This window comes from Rattus norvegicus, chromosome 16 (genome assembly GCF_021556685.1).
Source record: "Rattus norvegicus strain SHRSP/BbbUtx chromosome 16, alternate assembly SHRSP_T2T, whole genome shotgun sequence".
Classification (NCBI taxonomy): Eukaryota; Metazoa; Chordata; class Mammalia; order Rodentia; family Muridae; genus Rattus; species Rattus norvegicus.
In genome coordinates, this window is record NC_141549.1 from 8,449,613 (window position 1) to 8,467,593 (window position 17,981).

The 17,981-nt window shown below is 48.8% G+C and overlaps 1 protein-coding gene across 8 annotated transcripts in view; it reads right to left on the reverse strand.

Moving 5' to 3' along the window:
• The window catches only part of Wdfy4 (WDFY family member 4), a 229,565-nt gene that overhangs the window by 131,919 nt on the left and 79,665 nt on the right, over positions 1-17,981 (reverse strand). For all 8 annotated transcript variants that reach the window (XM_087588908.1, XM_087588903.1, XM_087588907.1 and 5 more), the window contains 16 exon segments: positions 17,475-17,569; positions 16,386-16,602; positions 15,888-15,964; positions 14,732-14,953; positions 13,546-13,724; positions 13,065-13,296; positions 11,704-11,849; positions 10,680-10,791; positions 10,066-10,256; positions 9,226-9,378; positions 8,125-8,198; positions 6,277-6,438; positions 5,629-5,720; positions 3,618-3,717; positions 1,088-1,293; positions 88-257 (listed from right to left, as the gene is read on the reverse strand). In XM_087588908.1, the coding sequence (XP_087445034.1) occupies positions 88-257; positions 1,088-1,293; positions 3,618-3,717; positions 5,629-5,720; positions 6,277-6,438; positions 8,125-8,198; positions 9,226-9,378; positions 10,066-10,256; positions 10,680-10,791; positions 11,704-11,849; positions 13,065-13,296; positions 13,546-13,724; positions 14,732-14,953; positions 15,888-15,964; positions 16,386-16,602; positions 17,475-17,569 (2,428 nt within the window).

Genomic DNA, 17,981 nt, shown 5'->3' on the forward strand with positions numbered 1-17,981 from the left:
ATAGAGAATCTTAGGGAACAGCTATAATCATATGGAATTAGAAAGCAAAGTGCGCCTCTCCTCCCCAGGGGTGCACCCTGAACATACTCTGGGCCCGTCGGTCAACTCTGTAAGTGGCATCTGGAGGAAGAAGGCAGACACGATGAGGTAGACTTCCGGAATGAGAACATGGTAGCCCAGAAAGTCATTCAAGACCCGGAACCCGGGAAGCAGGCAGGGGCTCTGGTCAGGCACTGCAGGGTGGTTCTTCAGGTTGTCTGTTAGGTACAAAAGGCACAAAAGCCAGGTAAGAAGAGTTACTGATGCCAAGCCAAGATGCTGACCATACCACAGAAACTGGACGAAACGTGTTTCATATACAAGAGCACATGAAAGTTCCCTGCGATCATTCCTGGCCAGTTCTGAACGTGCTCATCCATTCATTGATCCATCTACCCATTCATCTATCCATTCATTCACTCATTCCTATATTTATTCATTCATTCATCAAAAACAGATACTAAATGCCAACCATGCAGAAAGCACCAAGGCAATCCTGCATTGGACAGAGGATCTAGCACACTTAAAGAGAAGTACAGATTCCAGGCCCACAGGAAGCACACAATATAGTGGGAAGGGCAGACATAAGGCTATTCACACAAATCAACATGTGCTTATGAATCGTGATGGGCATTAGAGAGATGCCATATAGGAGCAGAGAGATGTTGCTCAATCTCCCAATTCAGCTCTCCCCCACCACCGCCCCCTGCCTCTTGTCCTAGGGAAAGTAGCATTGAGCTGGGACATGAAAGATGAATTTACGTCCACTAGAAGAGGCTTCCAAGGAGAAGAAGAATCAATGTACAAGGGGCCCAGTGTGTAAACAGACAAGGAGAGTTGAGGGCTGGAAGGTGGCCCACAGAAGCTAATGAGCGTGAGGCACTGGGATTCAGCAAAGGGAATCTAAGGAGACAAGGGCTGCTCTGGGTGCAGACCTGGAGGACAGGGTTACCAAGATCCCAAGTGGGCAGGGTGTGAGTAGGGCTTGACTTTCACTCACACCCAGGACGAAAGAGTAACGGTTTCTTGGGGACAGCCACACACTCACCCATCATAATGTCCACCCCCTCCAGGCAGCTCTCTACCCAGCATCCTGCAGACAGGCCATCTCTAAATCGCCCACAGAGGGAAGGGCTTGACAGAAAATACAGCAGCAGCTTCAACGCCAGTGTGGTGGTGCTGGGATGCAGGTGACCCTGTAGGAGCAGCAGGAACCAGTCGGGCCCCAGGCTCAGAAACACCTGCTCCTTTAACCTAGAGGGGCAAGATATACAAGCGGTCATCTCTCAGCCCACGAGGAAGAAGCGTGCCTAGAAGACAAGTGTCGTTTCACAAGTTGCCGCAGAAAGGGAGTGAGGCAGCGCTTGGCCACTGTCCATGAACTGTGATTATATTTTGAAGGAATACAGTAAAAGTCTTGCAAGATCGTTGCACAGTGGATGGGTCTGTCCATTAACAGTGCTCTGTAAGCCGGGAGAGCTTCTAGGGCAACTGGGAACAACGTCCACGCATGGGGATGTGAGCGCTCCTTGTAGTCCTACTCACTACTGTGCATGCTTGCCCATCTCGCTTCATTACCATAGGCAGAGTGATCTCAAACATGCATCTATTCACCCCTGTCTTCAAAGTATCTCGTCAAAACTAATCTAACTGGAAACGTCCAAGGGTTAGCTGTGATGAACGGTCACTCAAACACGGACGTTAAAATGCTGAGTTTAGATCTGTTAGAGGGAACTGAGAGGCAGTGTGGTCAGAAGCCTGTCTAGGAAGGACAATGGAGAGAGTAAAATCTCTGGCCACTTAAGAGTCATAGAGAGAGCTATCTAAGCAGGGCAGGTTCTCAGCATCAGCTGCCTCACTGGGGTTGGCTGGCTGCGGGCTGCTGAAACGAGCCAATACTGAACTAGAAATGAAGAGACTGCCTCCCTTTTAGTATTGTCTTTGGTGCTCATGAACTGAGTGGCTTTGACAGGACTCTTAATGTGCTCCACCATTTACATCGTTTAACTCAATGATAATAGGGATGGAAGTGATGAAGGCGATGGGGGTGATGCTGATGGTGGTGGTGGTGATGATGCTGATGTTGGGGTGGTGAGAACTATGATGATGGTAGCCATCCTACTCATGGGGGTGAAAGTGATCTGATGGTGGTGATAACGATGACGAGAATTCGCTTATAGACTCCATGGTGTCCCAGGTATCTCGGGGTCATCGGTCAATCATTTTATCCTCATCCAAGCCCACCAGGAAAACTGCCATTCTCAGTTTCACACTGAGCAGAAAGAGGCATACAAAACTCACAGGGCCTTTTAGGGGGCCTTAGGGAAAGAGGCGAAACTCCGATCCTACGTTGAGATTGAAGAGTTCAAATGTGTGAGAGCCACCCTTGGGTCTCCTCCAAAGAGAAAAAAAGGGAAAGAGCTGGGCTCACTCACCACTAAGGCATCTTCCAGTTTGTATTTTGATTCTAGGAATGCAAAGACTCATAGGCTGACACAAGTGTTTCTGGCGTGTGTGCATTGTGTGCGTGCACTGTATGTGTGTGGTATATCCATAAGTGTGCACACATGAGTGCAAGCTAGAACTAATGATAGGTGTCTTGCTCTATCACTCTCTGGCTTATTTCTGGTAATAGGGTCTCTCACTGAACCTGGAGATCACAGTTCAGCTAGACTAACTGGCTAGTGATCTCCTGACATCTATTTAGCCTCCACCACCCTCCCTAACATTAGGGTCACAGATAGACATCACATCCAACTTTTACATGAGTGCCAAGGATCCAAACTCAGGACCCCACGCTCACAAAGCAAGTGCTTTGCCAACCAAGCCAGCTCTCCAGCATCAACTGGGAAGTCATTACCTACTAGCTGCAGTTCCTTTGCTGGGGAGTATCTCTCTGCCCTGTCACCAAATATGCCCACATACTGACTCATAAACTCAAAGACAGAGCAAAGCCATGGGACCACTGGCTAAGGGCTGCATCCTCCAAGCCAGGAACAGTGTCTGGTGTACAGTAGGTCCTCAAGGAATAGTTGTTAACTGAATGGCTCCAGAGTCTTGGGCAGGCAGCAGGAAAAGTAATGGAATCAGCTTTGTGATTAAGCATGACTCTGAAGGTTAATTGAAGGCAGACACTCCTTTTAATCCAAGTTGGAAGAACTAGCTTAAGCACTCAGTGAACAGCAGAAGCGTTTGGCAAGCCTTTTCTATGATCGATGTAATGTAGGCTAACCATTTCTCCGTTCTGTTGTCTGCCAGGAGTAAGACATCAAAGAAAGCAGTTGTCACTGCTGCCAGAACAAAAGCCATTACAGGATACGATGGTGACAAAAAGAATTTCAAATGATCTCGAATCTGTTTGTAGTTCTCTGTGCCCATTGGCCATTTGCATCAGAATTTACCTCAGGGCAAGGTCCAGCTTATGGAGTGGAGAGAATATTATTTCCATCCTGGCCACTACAGAACACACTGCAGCAAACAGACTCAAGGATGCTAAACTTTTCATTAAGAAAAGGTTTTAATGCCCCGCCCTGTGTAAGGCAACTCCAAGCCAACTCTCCCTTCCTGGATCTACTCACTCAGAGGACAGATGAAGTTGGGGGGCAGTTATTACACCAAACAGCATCTCCAGCAACTGGTTTCTAAGCCAGATTGCCTTTCCAGATGTTTGGCTTCCAGCTATAGAAAAAAAGAAAGAACGAAATTGAGATTTGAGAGAAAACGGATGTAAAGAGACATAATATTTGCTACAGAATGCAATCGTATTCATCAAATACTTAGTTTATTTGGGAATTGGGCCACAGATCCTGGCACTGAATTCTAGACTTCTGTGCAACACTTTTAAAAGAGCTTCGGGATACTGCTGAGTTTTCCTTTACTTGGGGTAGCTTCAGTGTTTACTTTTTGGGGAAAACAAACTTTAAAATGATAAGGTCAAAACTATCTTTCAACAAGCAGCAGCTTGACTCTTGAGGCATCAGGAAAGCGCTAAAGGACACACTAGCAACGTTTCACAGAGATTTACATTGGAGACCGATGACAGGCATGGTGATGCCCACCTTTGATCTCAGCACTCGGGAGGCATAAGCAGTCGATTTCTGTGACTTCATGGCTAGCCTGGTCTACATAGGGAGTTCCAGACCAATCAGGGCTGCATAGCAAGACCCTGGCTCAAAAAATAAGGAGGTGGGGGTACAAGTTTGACCATGAAATCCATGTGAGAAGGAGGTCTGGCCAACTGTGACCTTTGACCCCCTGCCCATCCACTCATTCTCTGTCTGTTGTTTTGTGACCAATTCAAAGAACACACACCTCACGGCGGAAGCTTGGAGAAAGAGTTCCATTTTTCTCTATTTGATTCTGGCCCCAATCACCCATTAAGGTTCTAATCTCACTGACCTTTCAGTTCTGTCCTCTGAGACGAAGGAATATCAATTTCCATTTCTGAGGCTCTGCCTGAGAGGAGGGGGTGTTAAGCATTGCTGTCCCAGAGACAGTTTTGTGATGGCGAGACTGTTTTACTTCTGCTCTGTCCCATGCAGGAGACACTAGCCTCATGTGGTGGCCAGATTTAGATATGACCAATGTGAAGATCCAAAATTAAAATTCATAACTCTTTAAACTTCGTTGTATTATTGTGTGTGTAGTGTATATGAACGGACAACCTCAAATGTGTTCATGCGTTCATGCACTTATGTTTACATGTGGTAGAAGACAGAGGTCCATGTCAGAATGTCTGTTGCTCTCCACATTACGTATTGAGACAGAGTCTCTCACTAAATCCGGAGGTCACTATTTTGCTACACAAGTTGACCAGAGAACCCTACAGATAAGTGGTCCCTGCATCTGCAGCTCTAGGGTCACGGACACGAGCTAGTGTGTCTGGCTTTCCATATTGGTGTTGGGGATCCAAGCTTAGGTCCTTGCTTATGTGGCAACGCACTTTACCAACTGAGCCATCTCTCTCCAGCCTCCAATTAGTTAAATTTTACATTCAAATGGCCCCATCTTGGGCAACACAGACCCAAAAGTGGTTGTAGTTACTACCCCATGCCCTCCTAGTAAGGGAGACTGAGACAGGGGAGCTCAAAGACACATCACAAACTCTACATTGTGAGAAGCCCTTGGAATTCAGAAATAAGGCCTAGTGGGACTGGAAATGACTAGTCTATTAGAGAAGGCAGAGAATTCGGTGGGCAGGGTGCCATTCCTGGAGAGATAACGTGTTCCTGTCACGCACAGAAGCTGAGCAATCTGTAACACTTCAGAGTGTTAGCTTGAGGCTATTGATACTGGCGACAATTAAGGGTTCGACTAGGAAAGGTCAGGACTAGCATGTAGAGGCTGCCTATCCTGGGAGCCTTAGAAGCCATTGCAGGTTTTGAAGCAGGAATATATGGTTCCATGTATTGTGTAATGTGAACTGGTAAATATAGCTTCCTCAGCCACTGTTAGGCCATCACAGCTGTGGGTGTCTCCTTTCTTTCCCACAGCTCATTTCCGTGCAAAGAGGTCCCCAATATGTGTTTTTAGATGCCTTGAAAGTCATCCCGACTCTCCAATCTGATGTCTGAAAAAGGGGGTTCTCACCAGGTGCAGAGGGGTCCTGGACTCCATCCAGGCAGATCTGCCTCTCGTTCACCGATGACGGCTTGAGGGTGTATATGACAAACAGCCCAACCCTGCATACAGCAAGATGAGAAGGGTGTGCTTAAGCAGTGGTCTCCATTGTGCCTGCTGGGCTTGCGCTAAGTGTTTTCTAAGTGATCCACTCAAGTGGGGCTTCTAGCGAAAATCTGAGGGAAATGGGATTTGGCGGTGATCAGCATGAGGCTTCTAGAGACTTTCAAATCTATCAAGATTTAGCAAAGAAATTAACTCTGGTTCTTCCAGATCAATATTTCAGATAGGAGTGAAGAAGAAAGGGACCGGCTGACCACCCTGAGGGAAATCTTCAGGGCGGAGGCAAAGGGCTATTGCTGCTAGCGTGGCTATGAGAGGGGATGTTCTTGAGTTCTTAAACATGGAACATGTGTCCAAGAACCAAAGGCTGCAATATCTACCATCTTCTACCTGAATCAAGTAAATTCACTCTTGTCCTGACACTCATCCCTGACCAAAAAAGTTCTACAAAGTTCTAAATTATGTTAAGTACCAAGGGTTGGGGGACATACTCCCTTGCAAAATAGTTGTCGGCTCCTCTACCTGTACCGCCCCCCTGGGGAGCCTGTTGAGTACCTGAGTAAGTCTTGGATGTTGAAGTGGCCCTTCAGCTGACAGCCCAGGATGGCAATGATGGTGGAGACCTTGGACAGAGCCAGACTCGGCTCGTTGAAGAGAAATATGAGCTTAGGCACCAACTGTGCCTGGTGGGCTCTTTCCGCATTCCTGGGTCCTTCTCTGGCGAGCCCAGGAGAGAGACAGTAAAAGCTTTTACCGGAATGAACCAAATCTGCTGTGTTTCTGCTAAAAAGGCTTTCCAAGCTAGGCTTGTTTCACGGCCCCCTGACACCAGTGGTCTCCTGGCAACTTGTCAAGATGCCATCAGACCCCCATCAGGTATGTGTCTGCCAAGTGTCAGAGTAGCTGGAGCATGTGCAGCGTGTCCCTTCCAATCCCCGGAAACCAACTTTAGAGACAAACCCAATTACTGACTTTAATTCTGAGCCTCAGGGAGAACTAATGCTAGCCTCAGAAAACCCAGAACAAAAGACAGCAGACACACGTGTGACCCAAGAGTACTCCCAAACAAGCAGCCAAAGTGACTCAGACCCACTGCGCCCGTCTGCCTGTGCGATCTTCCTGCTCACCCCAAACCACAAAGTGGATGAGCGCTCAGGAGAGAGGCTGAGGAGAGAAAGAGAGTGAATTCAAGAACCCACACCCCCTCCCCAGGATAATCACAGTCTTACTTCCAGTAAGCTCAACTCCTCCGAAGAGAAGAGCCACAAGGGTAATGTCTGTTGCTTTAGACAACAGGTACGGAAAGTGGAGCCTGTCAGAAGGAGGGTAGGTGGGTATGGCTGGGATAACTCCTTTGAAACTTTCTTGTTGACATTAGCATCTTCAGTTCTGCAAAGTTCCACACCCCGTATGCTAATGGGACAGACCCAAGAGGGTCACAGATCACAGAACTATGTGACAGGAAAAGACTCATGACCTTTCACCCAAAAGCTGGGGCCACATAGGTGGATAGTGAATAGTTTTCATCTCCTAATAGTTAATAGGAGATGAAAATCTCCTTACAAATACATCCAAAACAAGGGAAGCATTAGCAATTACTAGGAGAGCAAGCGAGGGGATAGCCCATGGCTCTGCTGCTTTCCTTCTCCTTTCACAGCCTTTATATGTTTGGTGTGAACTCTTCAGCCTCTAGCGAGGCAAAGCCATGCCCTTGACCTGGCCATAGGACCACAGTAGCCCAGCAGAACTCAACCCCATCCTAAGACTGTGGTGTAAAGCCCATGGCAGGTGCCCAGCTGAGACAAAGATCCAAGGAGGTGCCTCATAGCCACCTGGTTGTCACAGAAGAATGCCTGTCTAAGTGAAGCAGCACAGGCTGAAGGGGACAGAGGGGGTACTTGGGTAGTACCCCAGCTTCCTTGAGGGTCCGTGCCCTTCACTTACACACACTAAGGAAGTTCTTTACCTTCCTCCAGCCCCCCTTCTTTCATCCTTCCTCCTCTATGCATTCTTCCTTCCTTAAAATATTGGGCTGTAATTTCTGCCATTGGCAACTTTGACTGGTTCAAGTCACTTGGAGAGGTCAATTAGAGAAACAATGTATGGAAAGCAAGTTAGAGCCTAGAGGAGCCATTTCTTCTACAGGCCATTGTTGCCACCCCCTGAGCCCCAATTCATCTAGTTCTGGACTAGTCCTTGAGGCTATAGGCCTCTGATTTCCCAACACCTATCCTGCTGAGGTCCAAGTTTGTCAAGAGAGAAAGAGCCACCTCACTGGCCTGCAAGTGGTGACCAGCATTCTAGGAACTAGAAGATAATACTCGGGTTCTCCTGACCCTTTAACCCCTTTCCTTTGTTGGAAGACATTAGTTCTAAGCCCGGGGCTACCGAAACCCAGCCAACCTTGGTGACTGAAGGATCTCCAGGAGATGGGAAAAGAGAGTGAGCTCCAAGTTGTCTGCAGTGTTTGTCCAGAGCTGGAAGACAGAACAGATGTGGGTTAAGACCAAGCCATGGGCGTAGTGGTGTCCACTGAGTCTGAGACTAAATAGTACCTGACACTTAGCAGGCAAAGAGAGCATCTCTAAGGGGAATCTCAAACATCCCAGGACTGTTCACATGCTGGAGCATTTGTGATATGCCCTCTATTTGACAAGGCCTTTTCCATTCAAACTCTGTAATCATAGCCCAGAACTCCTGGTCCCTATGTCTGCCACTCTGCAGCACTGAGAGGGGATGACAAACTGTCCTTTTGGTCATTCTGGATGGAGTGATGGCCTGGACCTTGGACATCACTGAATCTCAAGGATATGGCCAATACCTGGGTGCTGTTGGCATCTGGTAAATGCTGCTACGTTTGGAATGAGTTGGTCTGTCCGTAGGTCTGTTGATCTTTTCATTTGTCCTAAGTGTCCCCATCTTAGGTCATTCTTTAAAAGAACACTGGGAACAGCAAACACCATCCAAAGGGATTGGGATTCACATAGATGGTGCTTCACAGCTTCAAAATCCTTTCAGATACTGTGTGTGTGTGTGTGTGTGTGTGTGTGTGTGTGTGTGTGTGTGTGTATGTGTATCACATATAGACATACATGTGTGTGTGGTGTGTGTGTGTCACATATAGACGTGTGTGTGTGTGTGTGTGTGTGTGTGTGTGTGTGTGTGTGTGTGTGGTTAATCTTTAACCCCTATGATAGCTTTAAAAGAAGAAATAATGGGCTGAGGCAGGATCTTCTTGGAAGATAAATTCAAAGCCAGCCTGGGCTATAAATCAAGACTATCTCAAGAGAAAAAGGAGGATCAGAGTGATCAAGACACATCCCAAGGCTATATGTATCAGAGATAGCAGGGCTAAACTGTAAACCCAGGTCTCTGTGCTTCAAAGATACTGTGGTCTTCTCACCTGCTCTTAATAAGGCTAATAAAGAAGGTGAAACACCAGACACTCTTAATTGTGTTTTACGCACATCTTCCCGAAGGCCTAGGTTCCCGTCTCTGGTTTACCTCAAAATTGCAGAGCACATGCCGGAAGATACACATGTTAGTGACAGCAGACGGCCGGAAACCCAGCTCCGCTGTGCCGGCCACCGAGAGGATCAACTGGAAAATGCGGTGGTTTAGAAAGGGCGTCTTCTTCCGCAGGAGAAAGGCTAAGATCTGGAAAGGTGACATGCACAGTGGGATTCCTAGTTGTGTCTCCAGCCCTCTTTCTACTAGTACTGCTAGTTTCTATAGTGCCCCCCACCCCCGTTCTCTCAGACCACACCCCTCCTCACAGACCACACCCCTCCCCTCAGACCACACCCCTCCTCTCAGACCACACCCCTTCTCTCCGACCACACCCCTTCTCTCAGGCCACACCCCTCCTCTCAGACCACACCCCTTACTCTCTGGAACTGCCATCCTTCATGGGTGTTCTCAGAAAATACATCCAGTTTCCGTGTCCCTCTGCTTTCTATGCCTGTCTTACTGGGCTTACGAGATGGTACCTCTCACAGGACCTACCACCTCATGTCTCTATGCTTTCCTCATCTCTAACTGGGTCTCTATATTCATCGCCATGGCCTCTCCTCAGTGCTGCAGCACTGTCAGGAAGCCACCACAGGTCCCCACCCAGATCTCACAGCCTCAAGTCAGGCTGTGTCATTCTATCCTGCCATAAGGTGACACAGGCAACATCTACTCTAGGATCACTGAACAGTCTCCATTTGGGATGACCAAGGTCATGGGGGATGCAAAGCTTGCTGGGACGCTCTTTTCCAGAAGTCATTTCTGACCTACTGAGGCAAGAGAAGCTCATCCTGGGGATGACACCTCTTTGGGAAGTTGAGGGGGGAGGATTACCTGGTACCCATCGATGTGCTGCATCAGGTAATCACACATGGCATTGCTGGTCAGGACCGAGTGCAGGACTTTCATAGCTGCATACATGGTGTGGTCATCTGTTGCCAGGGAGATGAGGCCTAGGAGGATGGCAGGCCCTCCAATGTAGTCCAGGCTGCTGGCAGCAGGGCTGGAATGGAACACCCTCACCCCTGAGGGGACCAAAGAGGACATGTCATCAGTGCCACAATGCAGCAAACCCAGAAGCTGTCTGCATCTATGCCCATGTGCAGCCAAAGAGGGCTCATGCACCGGGGTAGGCTGGGAAGAGAGACTGGCGCTCCAAAAGTCTTGGCAACTGGTCTGTTATTTTCACTCAGACAAATGCAACCATGGGTCCTGCTCACAAGCCACACTGTGCTTCAGTGGTAGGCACCTGTGGTGCAGGGGTACCAGTGTGGTCAGTAGTTGGGCACATCAGCCAGAAGTAGTAAGCTGAGTTATTCTCTTTGGTCACTCTCCGGCCCTTCTCACAAGACCTCCTCAGTACAATCCATCTTGTGTCCCACTGAGAAAGATCTAAGATGCACAAGCCCTCCTCCCCAAAGCAAAGTGGACTCTAGCACTTGACTTACCTAACTGGCCTACAGCAACAGCACCAAGGGTCCGCAAAGACCCGAAAAGGTGCCCAGCACAGTTCCTCAGCAAGAACACGGGCGTGGCATTGTCACGGGAGGAAATGTTCATCTAGAGGAAATGACAGCAATTAGTGCTACAAATCCCCTGGATAAGAAGGGTGCTGTTCAGAGGCCCCTAGAGGATAGACACCCCGAGGCCCAAGCCCGGTGTTCTACATGGGACAATTAGTGGATGAGCCAATATTGGGGGCAGAAGTTAACGTTCCACTCCCTCACTGTGGAACAATTGCGAGGGGGAGAGCTGTAAATACATAATCTGCACTTCCTCTTGCTCTCTGAGAGGAGGCGGTAGGGTAGGAGGAACCCAATCACAGTAACCAGGAAATACTGGTACCAAGACCTTCTCTGCCCAGGCTCTGTGAGGTCCAACTTCTCCTCCTTCTCCAGAGACCCAGGAGGAAAGGGATTCTGTCTTTATCAGGATATGTAAGAAGGCACAATGCTGGTAGACACATGTCAGGGCCTCAATCCTGACCACTGGGCCTCTGTTCATGAGACTGAAGAGTTCTGCACTGAACTCAAAAGAGATATTTATGCAGGGACTGGGAAACAGTGAATCACCTGGCCTCTTTCTTTGCACAGGCATTTGCTTGTTACTCTGTAAGTTCACTTAAAAAAAAAAGTTACAGCCACCAAGCCACTTTTCAGAGCTGGTAGAGCGATAGAGTCCAAAGCAAAGGCCAGCGGTAGAGTTTCCAAAATCAAAATGATATTGAAAGTATTCTGGGCTCTTCACCAGGAAGAGCCCACATACTCCTCTCGAAGCAATTTTGAAAGGAAAGCTTTTGTCCTGGTGGGGGAGCAGGCTGTGTCTTAGCAAAGGAAGGGAGACGTGCGGTGTGACGGTACCTATCCATCCACACATGAGCAAGCATAGGGTAGTTACTGGAGCCCTGGAAGCTGAAGGCAGGCCCACAATGATGTTCGCCCTGGGGAAGAGTGGCAATGGAAGAAGCTGTACCTCCTTGGCGATCAGGCGGCTGTCCACCTCATTGTAGGTGTTTCTGATGTTTATTATGCTGGTGATAGAAGAGCTGGGTACATAAAGACCAAAGGAAACCCTTTCCTCCGAGATGAGGGGTGTGGCTTCACCATCTGGGACATCTCCTACAACAGCAGTTTTCAGTCAGTTCTAACCTCTCTTTACAGAGAAAGAAATTGACCCGCCAACCATTAAATACCCACTGCCACACAGCAACGTGATCGCTGAGAGAATGACTGTGTTTTGCTACATTTTGCATATTTGTGTGTGATACGTTTTACCCCATCTGTGCTTCTCTGACACTTTATATAAAAATGAAGGCGGGACCAGGTGTGGTGGGGCACACCTTTCAATCCAGCACTTGGGAGGCAAAGGCAAACGGACCTCTGGGAGTTTGAGACCAGCCTGGCCCGTACAGGGAGATTCTAAAAAGAAAAAACAAGCCAAAACAACAACAAATACACTTAGGGCAATCTCCCAAGATTGACTCTCCTAGAAAAGAAAGGTGTCTCAGGTGTGAACCTACCAGAGTAGAAACCTCTATCAAATATGTCCGTTCTCTTCCAAGCTGCTATGTAACTTTTTCCTAAGGAAGAAGGGGATGGGGCTGACAGACCTAAGAGCTACATAGTTACTGTGAGCTGCACTGCTCCTGTGAACATCCCAGTTAGCATTAGCACTCTGGTCCCCAGGGGACTGGCAGCAAAGCTCTACTAAACAAACACCGGCGAATACAGAGTCAATGCAAGGAACTCCAGGCCTGGCCTAGCTGCTCTGGGCAACGCCATTTACCTCAGGAAATGAAGCTCACACAAGCCCTGGTCGTGGAAACTAAGCACTCAGAAGCACTCAATCGCCCTTGGCCACACAGAAGGCCTTCAAACACAGATGCATTTGTCTTTCTTTCCAGATGGGAAGTGACCCCCCTGGACCTGGCAGAGCTCAGAGAGCAAGCTCCTTGCTTGAACAGCCAACAATCAATAAAGAAAATGGGGCCGCTGTCTGCCTGTTTAATAATTGAAGACAACAGTATACTTTAGTTAAAAAGCGTCTTCATTAAAAGGAATGTGACTTATTTATCTCAATCCCCCCCCTTCTTTGCTGATGCTCACCGACCCTCCTCCATTAGGTGCTGTGGAGTCGAAATCTAAAGGATATTGTCATTTCCTCTTCTATGACAGTTTCTCTTGGGTTGTAAATATATAATGCTCCAATTACAGAGGCCTTCCCTCATGATTGACCTGGGCTGAGTTTATTCTTCATAACTATGCTATAAATAACTGGGTGCCCACTTAAAAACTGATACCAGCAGAATCGCTGTAAATCAAAGCATCCCGTACCTTGAAGGTGCACAGCCTGAAAGTTACCACAGTACCTCGGGCCGAGTTTGATAATAAGTTCTAGAGTATCCGGCGATATGTCTTCCTCAAAGAGGTAGGCGGGCCCGAGACGCCAGGTTAAGGATGATTTTTGTTTCCAAACTCTGGGGGTTCCAATATAGCCATAAACGTCCACGAATGATGATGGATCCATTGAAAAAAAAGACCCCGGTAAGGCTTGAATATATAACATCTGTTAAAGAGGACAGAGGGAGGGAGAGGCACTTAACCCCAGAACTGATCGAAGGAGTATCATGAACCCCACTTCTCACTAAAATAAAATTCCATCTAAAAAGTCACAATGATGCACACATATATACATACACAAGCATTTATACACATGCACGCATGCACACACACGCGCACACACACACACACAAGACATGGGCAAGTGAGCAATTAGCAGACCATATCAAGGCAACATCTCAGCTCTAACATTGACCTTGGCTGAACCGATGGCTTGTCCATCCAGGTACATGGTGACAGTGCAGTTCCTTTTCATTTCTTTGCTGACCACCACAGCCAGGTGATACCACTGACCGCAAGCCAGCAGCTGGCTACACCTGACCTGGAGCTGACGGCCTGCTGAGGGCTCTGCCTCATCCTCAGGCTCCATGATATCTGCAGAAGAGAACAAACACTGGATGTCACATGATGCCTAGTGCAACAGGGATCCAAGAGCACCAGAGACAGAGATTTCTGGTCAGCGCCTGTGGGCCTTACATCCTGTGGAGCTGTAGACCAGACATGCACTCTCTTTCACTTAAAAAAAAAGTGCCTACAGCATTAGCTGCCCCCATCACTTGCCGAGCTCACACTTCATACCAGACACTGAGTTAAGCACAAGCCGTACCTCATTTAACAAGTCCACTGCCCTGCGAGATAAGGCACCGCCATTGCTCCCACTTATTACCCTAGGCAGAGCTTACTCTAACCGCTCAAGGTCAGCTCCAGCAGACTTCATCCAAGCCCTAGCCACTGAGTGCCAGAGAGACGGCCTGTGTCAGGTGACCTGAGAGGGAGGACTCAAGCAATCTGGCTGTGTGCCAAGGATGTGGGCCATTCTCGGGACCTTCCATACATTTGGCTGTGAGGCAGTGACTTTTAGCCTAGGAGCAATGGCTGAGGTATCTGGGCTTATCCATGAGGCAAGTGTACTTGAGACTATGCTGAAGTCTTAAGGCAGAGCCAACACCAGGCTCCTGGGTACCCAGAGTTAGCAACCTGCCACATAGAATACCCGTGGAGCCCTGTGAATTTGGGTAATCCATGGGTCTAGGGCCACTTCAGCTCTGACTAAGTTGAGTATATTCTTCATGAACCTTGCTCTGATGATGTAGCTTGTGCTCCAGAACCCTAAGTCCCACCAGTGTTTCTCCTGTCAGGGCAGAACTAGTATTCTAGAAAGTCAATGAGCATGCGTTTCAGAGTCATGCAGGGCCCAGATCACAGTGGCACACTGCACATATTTCTTACACATTTTACCAGATGTGGAAGCCAAGGGAGCAATTTCAAAAGATGTAGAGCTCCAGGAGGTCTCCAGGCTTCCAGTTACATCCATGTCAACATCTGGCTCAGCCCCATTCCCCAGGTATGGTCCACACAAGCTTTGGATCCCAAGGCCTTACCCAGGGGTTGGAACTCTTTCTCTTCTGTGGACACGACCAAGGAGAGGTCATCCATGCAGAGGCTGACGGAGAAGCAGACAAAGGGCTGCTCTGTCCTGGCCAGGTGACGCACCAGGGTTAGAAAGCGCAGTGGGTGGCCCTCCATGACATTGGCCTGCCGGCTGATCAGAAACCAACAGGAGAAGGTGAGACCTCCAGGTGGAGGGAATGGCCTGGGAGCTCCTGGGGGGTAGAACACAGGGATAGCTTCACACTCTGTTCTGCCAAGGAAGGGAGACCCCAGGCAACTCTGACTTCACCTTGCTGGGCTGCCCACCAGCACTGCATCTGGCCTTACTCCACACTCCGCACTCACTCCACCAAGCACAGGATGCTTCTCACGATTTAGACAGGAGAAGAAGGCTCACAGGAAGTTTGTGGTGTTCCTGCAGACCTTGAACCCTGTTGCTTCAAGCCTCTCTAGTCCCTGCAGCCTCCTTTCCAAGGGAACAGGTTGCTGTCCCTGAGGCTTCTCAACGGCTGAGCTTTTGCAACTGATTGAAAGTTGGGCTTTGGGCTCCATGGAAGTGAGGAGGGCACTAACGCAACTGAAAATCTAAGGTAAAGAAATATCAAAGTCCAAAGAAACCCCAGGCCCTCTCACATCAGAGCAGGCTTGGCAGTTCTGAACAGTTGGCCACTGTTCCCACCAGCCCAGTATCGGCAGCCATGTTAGCATACTTGGTACTACCCACAGGAAGGAAGTTTGTCCTGAACTGGTAGGCCAACCATGTTCTCACTGAAACCTGAGACCTGGCATCAATAATAGGGAAAGGCTGGGCTCAGGTACTTCTGGGAACTTACACTGTCCTGCCTAATGGGTCATGAGCTTAGCGAGATGCTTTGAAAAGCCTGCCCAGGCTCCATGTCCAAAAACCATGCGCCATCCTCCTCCTTCAAACTCCTCTCTAGAGAAAGCCAACCGCATCTGATGCTCCAATCCAGCCCATCCCAGACTCCCGTACAACAGCCCAGACTCAGATACAGCATCCTCATAGCTGCCAGTGCCACCCGAGGCCCTGGCTGGGAGCCCCTGCTAAGATGACTAGGATACCTGCTTGAAGAGACTATAACAAATGTGGTGGGCTGAAGCATCCTCATCTGCAGAAATGCTTACCTGATCCAGTCCCTCCAGAGATGGAGTGCTCTGTGCTGGTCCCCATGACTGTAGACAAGGTCGGAATAAACAGACAGCTGGAAATAGTAAAGTGCTGTAGGTCACTGGGCTGCATGACATCCCCTTCTGTCAACCCCCGGGCTCTAACACCTCCCTGCTCCATCCACTTCAGAGGTGATATGTCATCTTAAGCCATGAGGTTCCAAGAACAGAAAACAGTGCTGGTGTGATACCCAGAGAGGACGAATCCTCACTGGAGACCAGACAAGATGGAGGACATTCTAGAGCAGACACAGTAGGGAAGAAGGCGGCGCTGGTTCTCCATGGCTAGACACTCTGCCTTCTCCATTGGCTAGAGAGCTATCTACTACTCAGACACATCTCTGCTTGAGCAACGAGGACCAGTGGAGGCTGCAATTTCGTAGCCAATGTTATAGATCATCGGAGGTACTAGAACATTAGTAAATCATTTTCCAAATATTTGAGAGACCTCCATACCCATAGCCTTCTGCAGACATGTCAAATTCCACAAACGACGGAGTCAGGGCTGCCCTCTGGGACTGCAGATTGCGCGGGGAGGTCATGGAGATGAGGCTCAGTGTTGTCTGGAGGGCTGTGGCCGAATCCTCGGAGGTTGGTGAGGACCTGAGGTCCTGAGACCCTCTAGGACATGGGCTGGCATGTGTAGATTTCACAGATGTATCTGCCAGTGACCCTGAGGCAGAGCACAAGAAAAAGCTGTGTCCTTGCCTCCTGATGCAGTTCTCTCCTGTTCTTGCAATAGCTCATATATCTGCCACAGCCTGGTGGAGCATCCTGCAAAAGCCACCAGGCACAAATAGAGCCCCCCAGCCTAGACTCTGCTGGTTTAGATGCCACGGAGTAGTGACAATGGCCAGGTCTGAGTGACTTATTTTAATCCCAGCATGCTCCTCTTTCCGACACAGTGCCTGAAGCTGCTATTGGGATTGCTAACCCAACCAGCACTCCTTGCGAGCTCTGCAGTGACTTGAGTAGCTCTGTCTTCTGTATCTGCCTGTTTCCAGCTGACAGCTCCAAGCCCAGCTCTCCACCTTCGCCTTTCGGATGGCCTTTGCTTAACTTGGTGCTTTGTTTGGGCTTACATTCAGGGTGTCTACACTGTCCCTTTTTGTGAACTTCTTCCCTGGAATGTCCCGGCTTCTTGACTCTGGGCCTTATCCAATGCTTTATCTCTCAGCAACTCACTTTGCTCCTAAGCCGTGAACTTTACAAGAAGAATGAGGCTCTGCTCCTTCTGCTTAAAATACAATTTGCTGCCCAGCTCTGCCCAGCACAGCAGCTGGTATCCCTAGGTTGTAAAGGAAACAGGACCATTGTTTTGTGGTCTTGGCTATAAAGGGCCAGGCAGATGCTCACCAGACCTGCCTTTCTCCAGGGCACCCACCCCTGTGTTTACTTCGTCTGCACAACTGAGCAGCAGCAGAAAAAAAACAAAAAACCTTTGAAGTCTGCTCGCTTTTCTGTCTTATGAACGATCACTCATCAGGAATGAAAAGAAAACGTTAGCTATTCTGCCCCGCAGCCTATCCTGTTCTTTCTTCTCACCTGAGCGTCCAGGACCGTCTTCATGCCCAGGAGATAAATGGAGGCTTTTCCTGGCAGTTGACGGAGGTGGGCGAACTCCAAGGTCTAGGAACTGTCTAAAACACCATAACATCAAGAGAGGAAAGTAAAGAGATGTGGCAGGCAAACTTTTCCAGACCACGTCCCTAGACTCAGTGCTCATGGCTCCAGCTTTAAAATACACTTTCCAGAAACCATGTAGAAACTATGTCCCCGCCTTGTTACCCAACTCAGAGTTAATGAAACTGGGAACTTCAAGATAGCGTTCCTGCTACACTATAAGCTTGGTGGCTAAGAGGGGTTGCTCCAAAGCCTGGGTGCCAGCCTGCCGGCTACAGGGGCTGTCCTCTGATTCCTCATACATAGCAGCCAGGTGAATGTGAGCATGCCCCACCCTCTCCATCTTGCTTAGGGCAGTGAGGGTTTTAAGAGACACAACCTCTCTCGCATGGTGTCCGTCCCTCCTCTACAATCTTGTCCCTTCTCCTG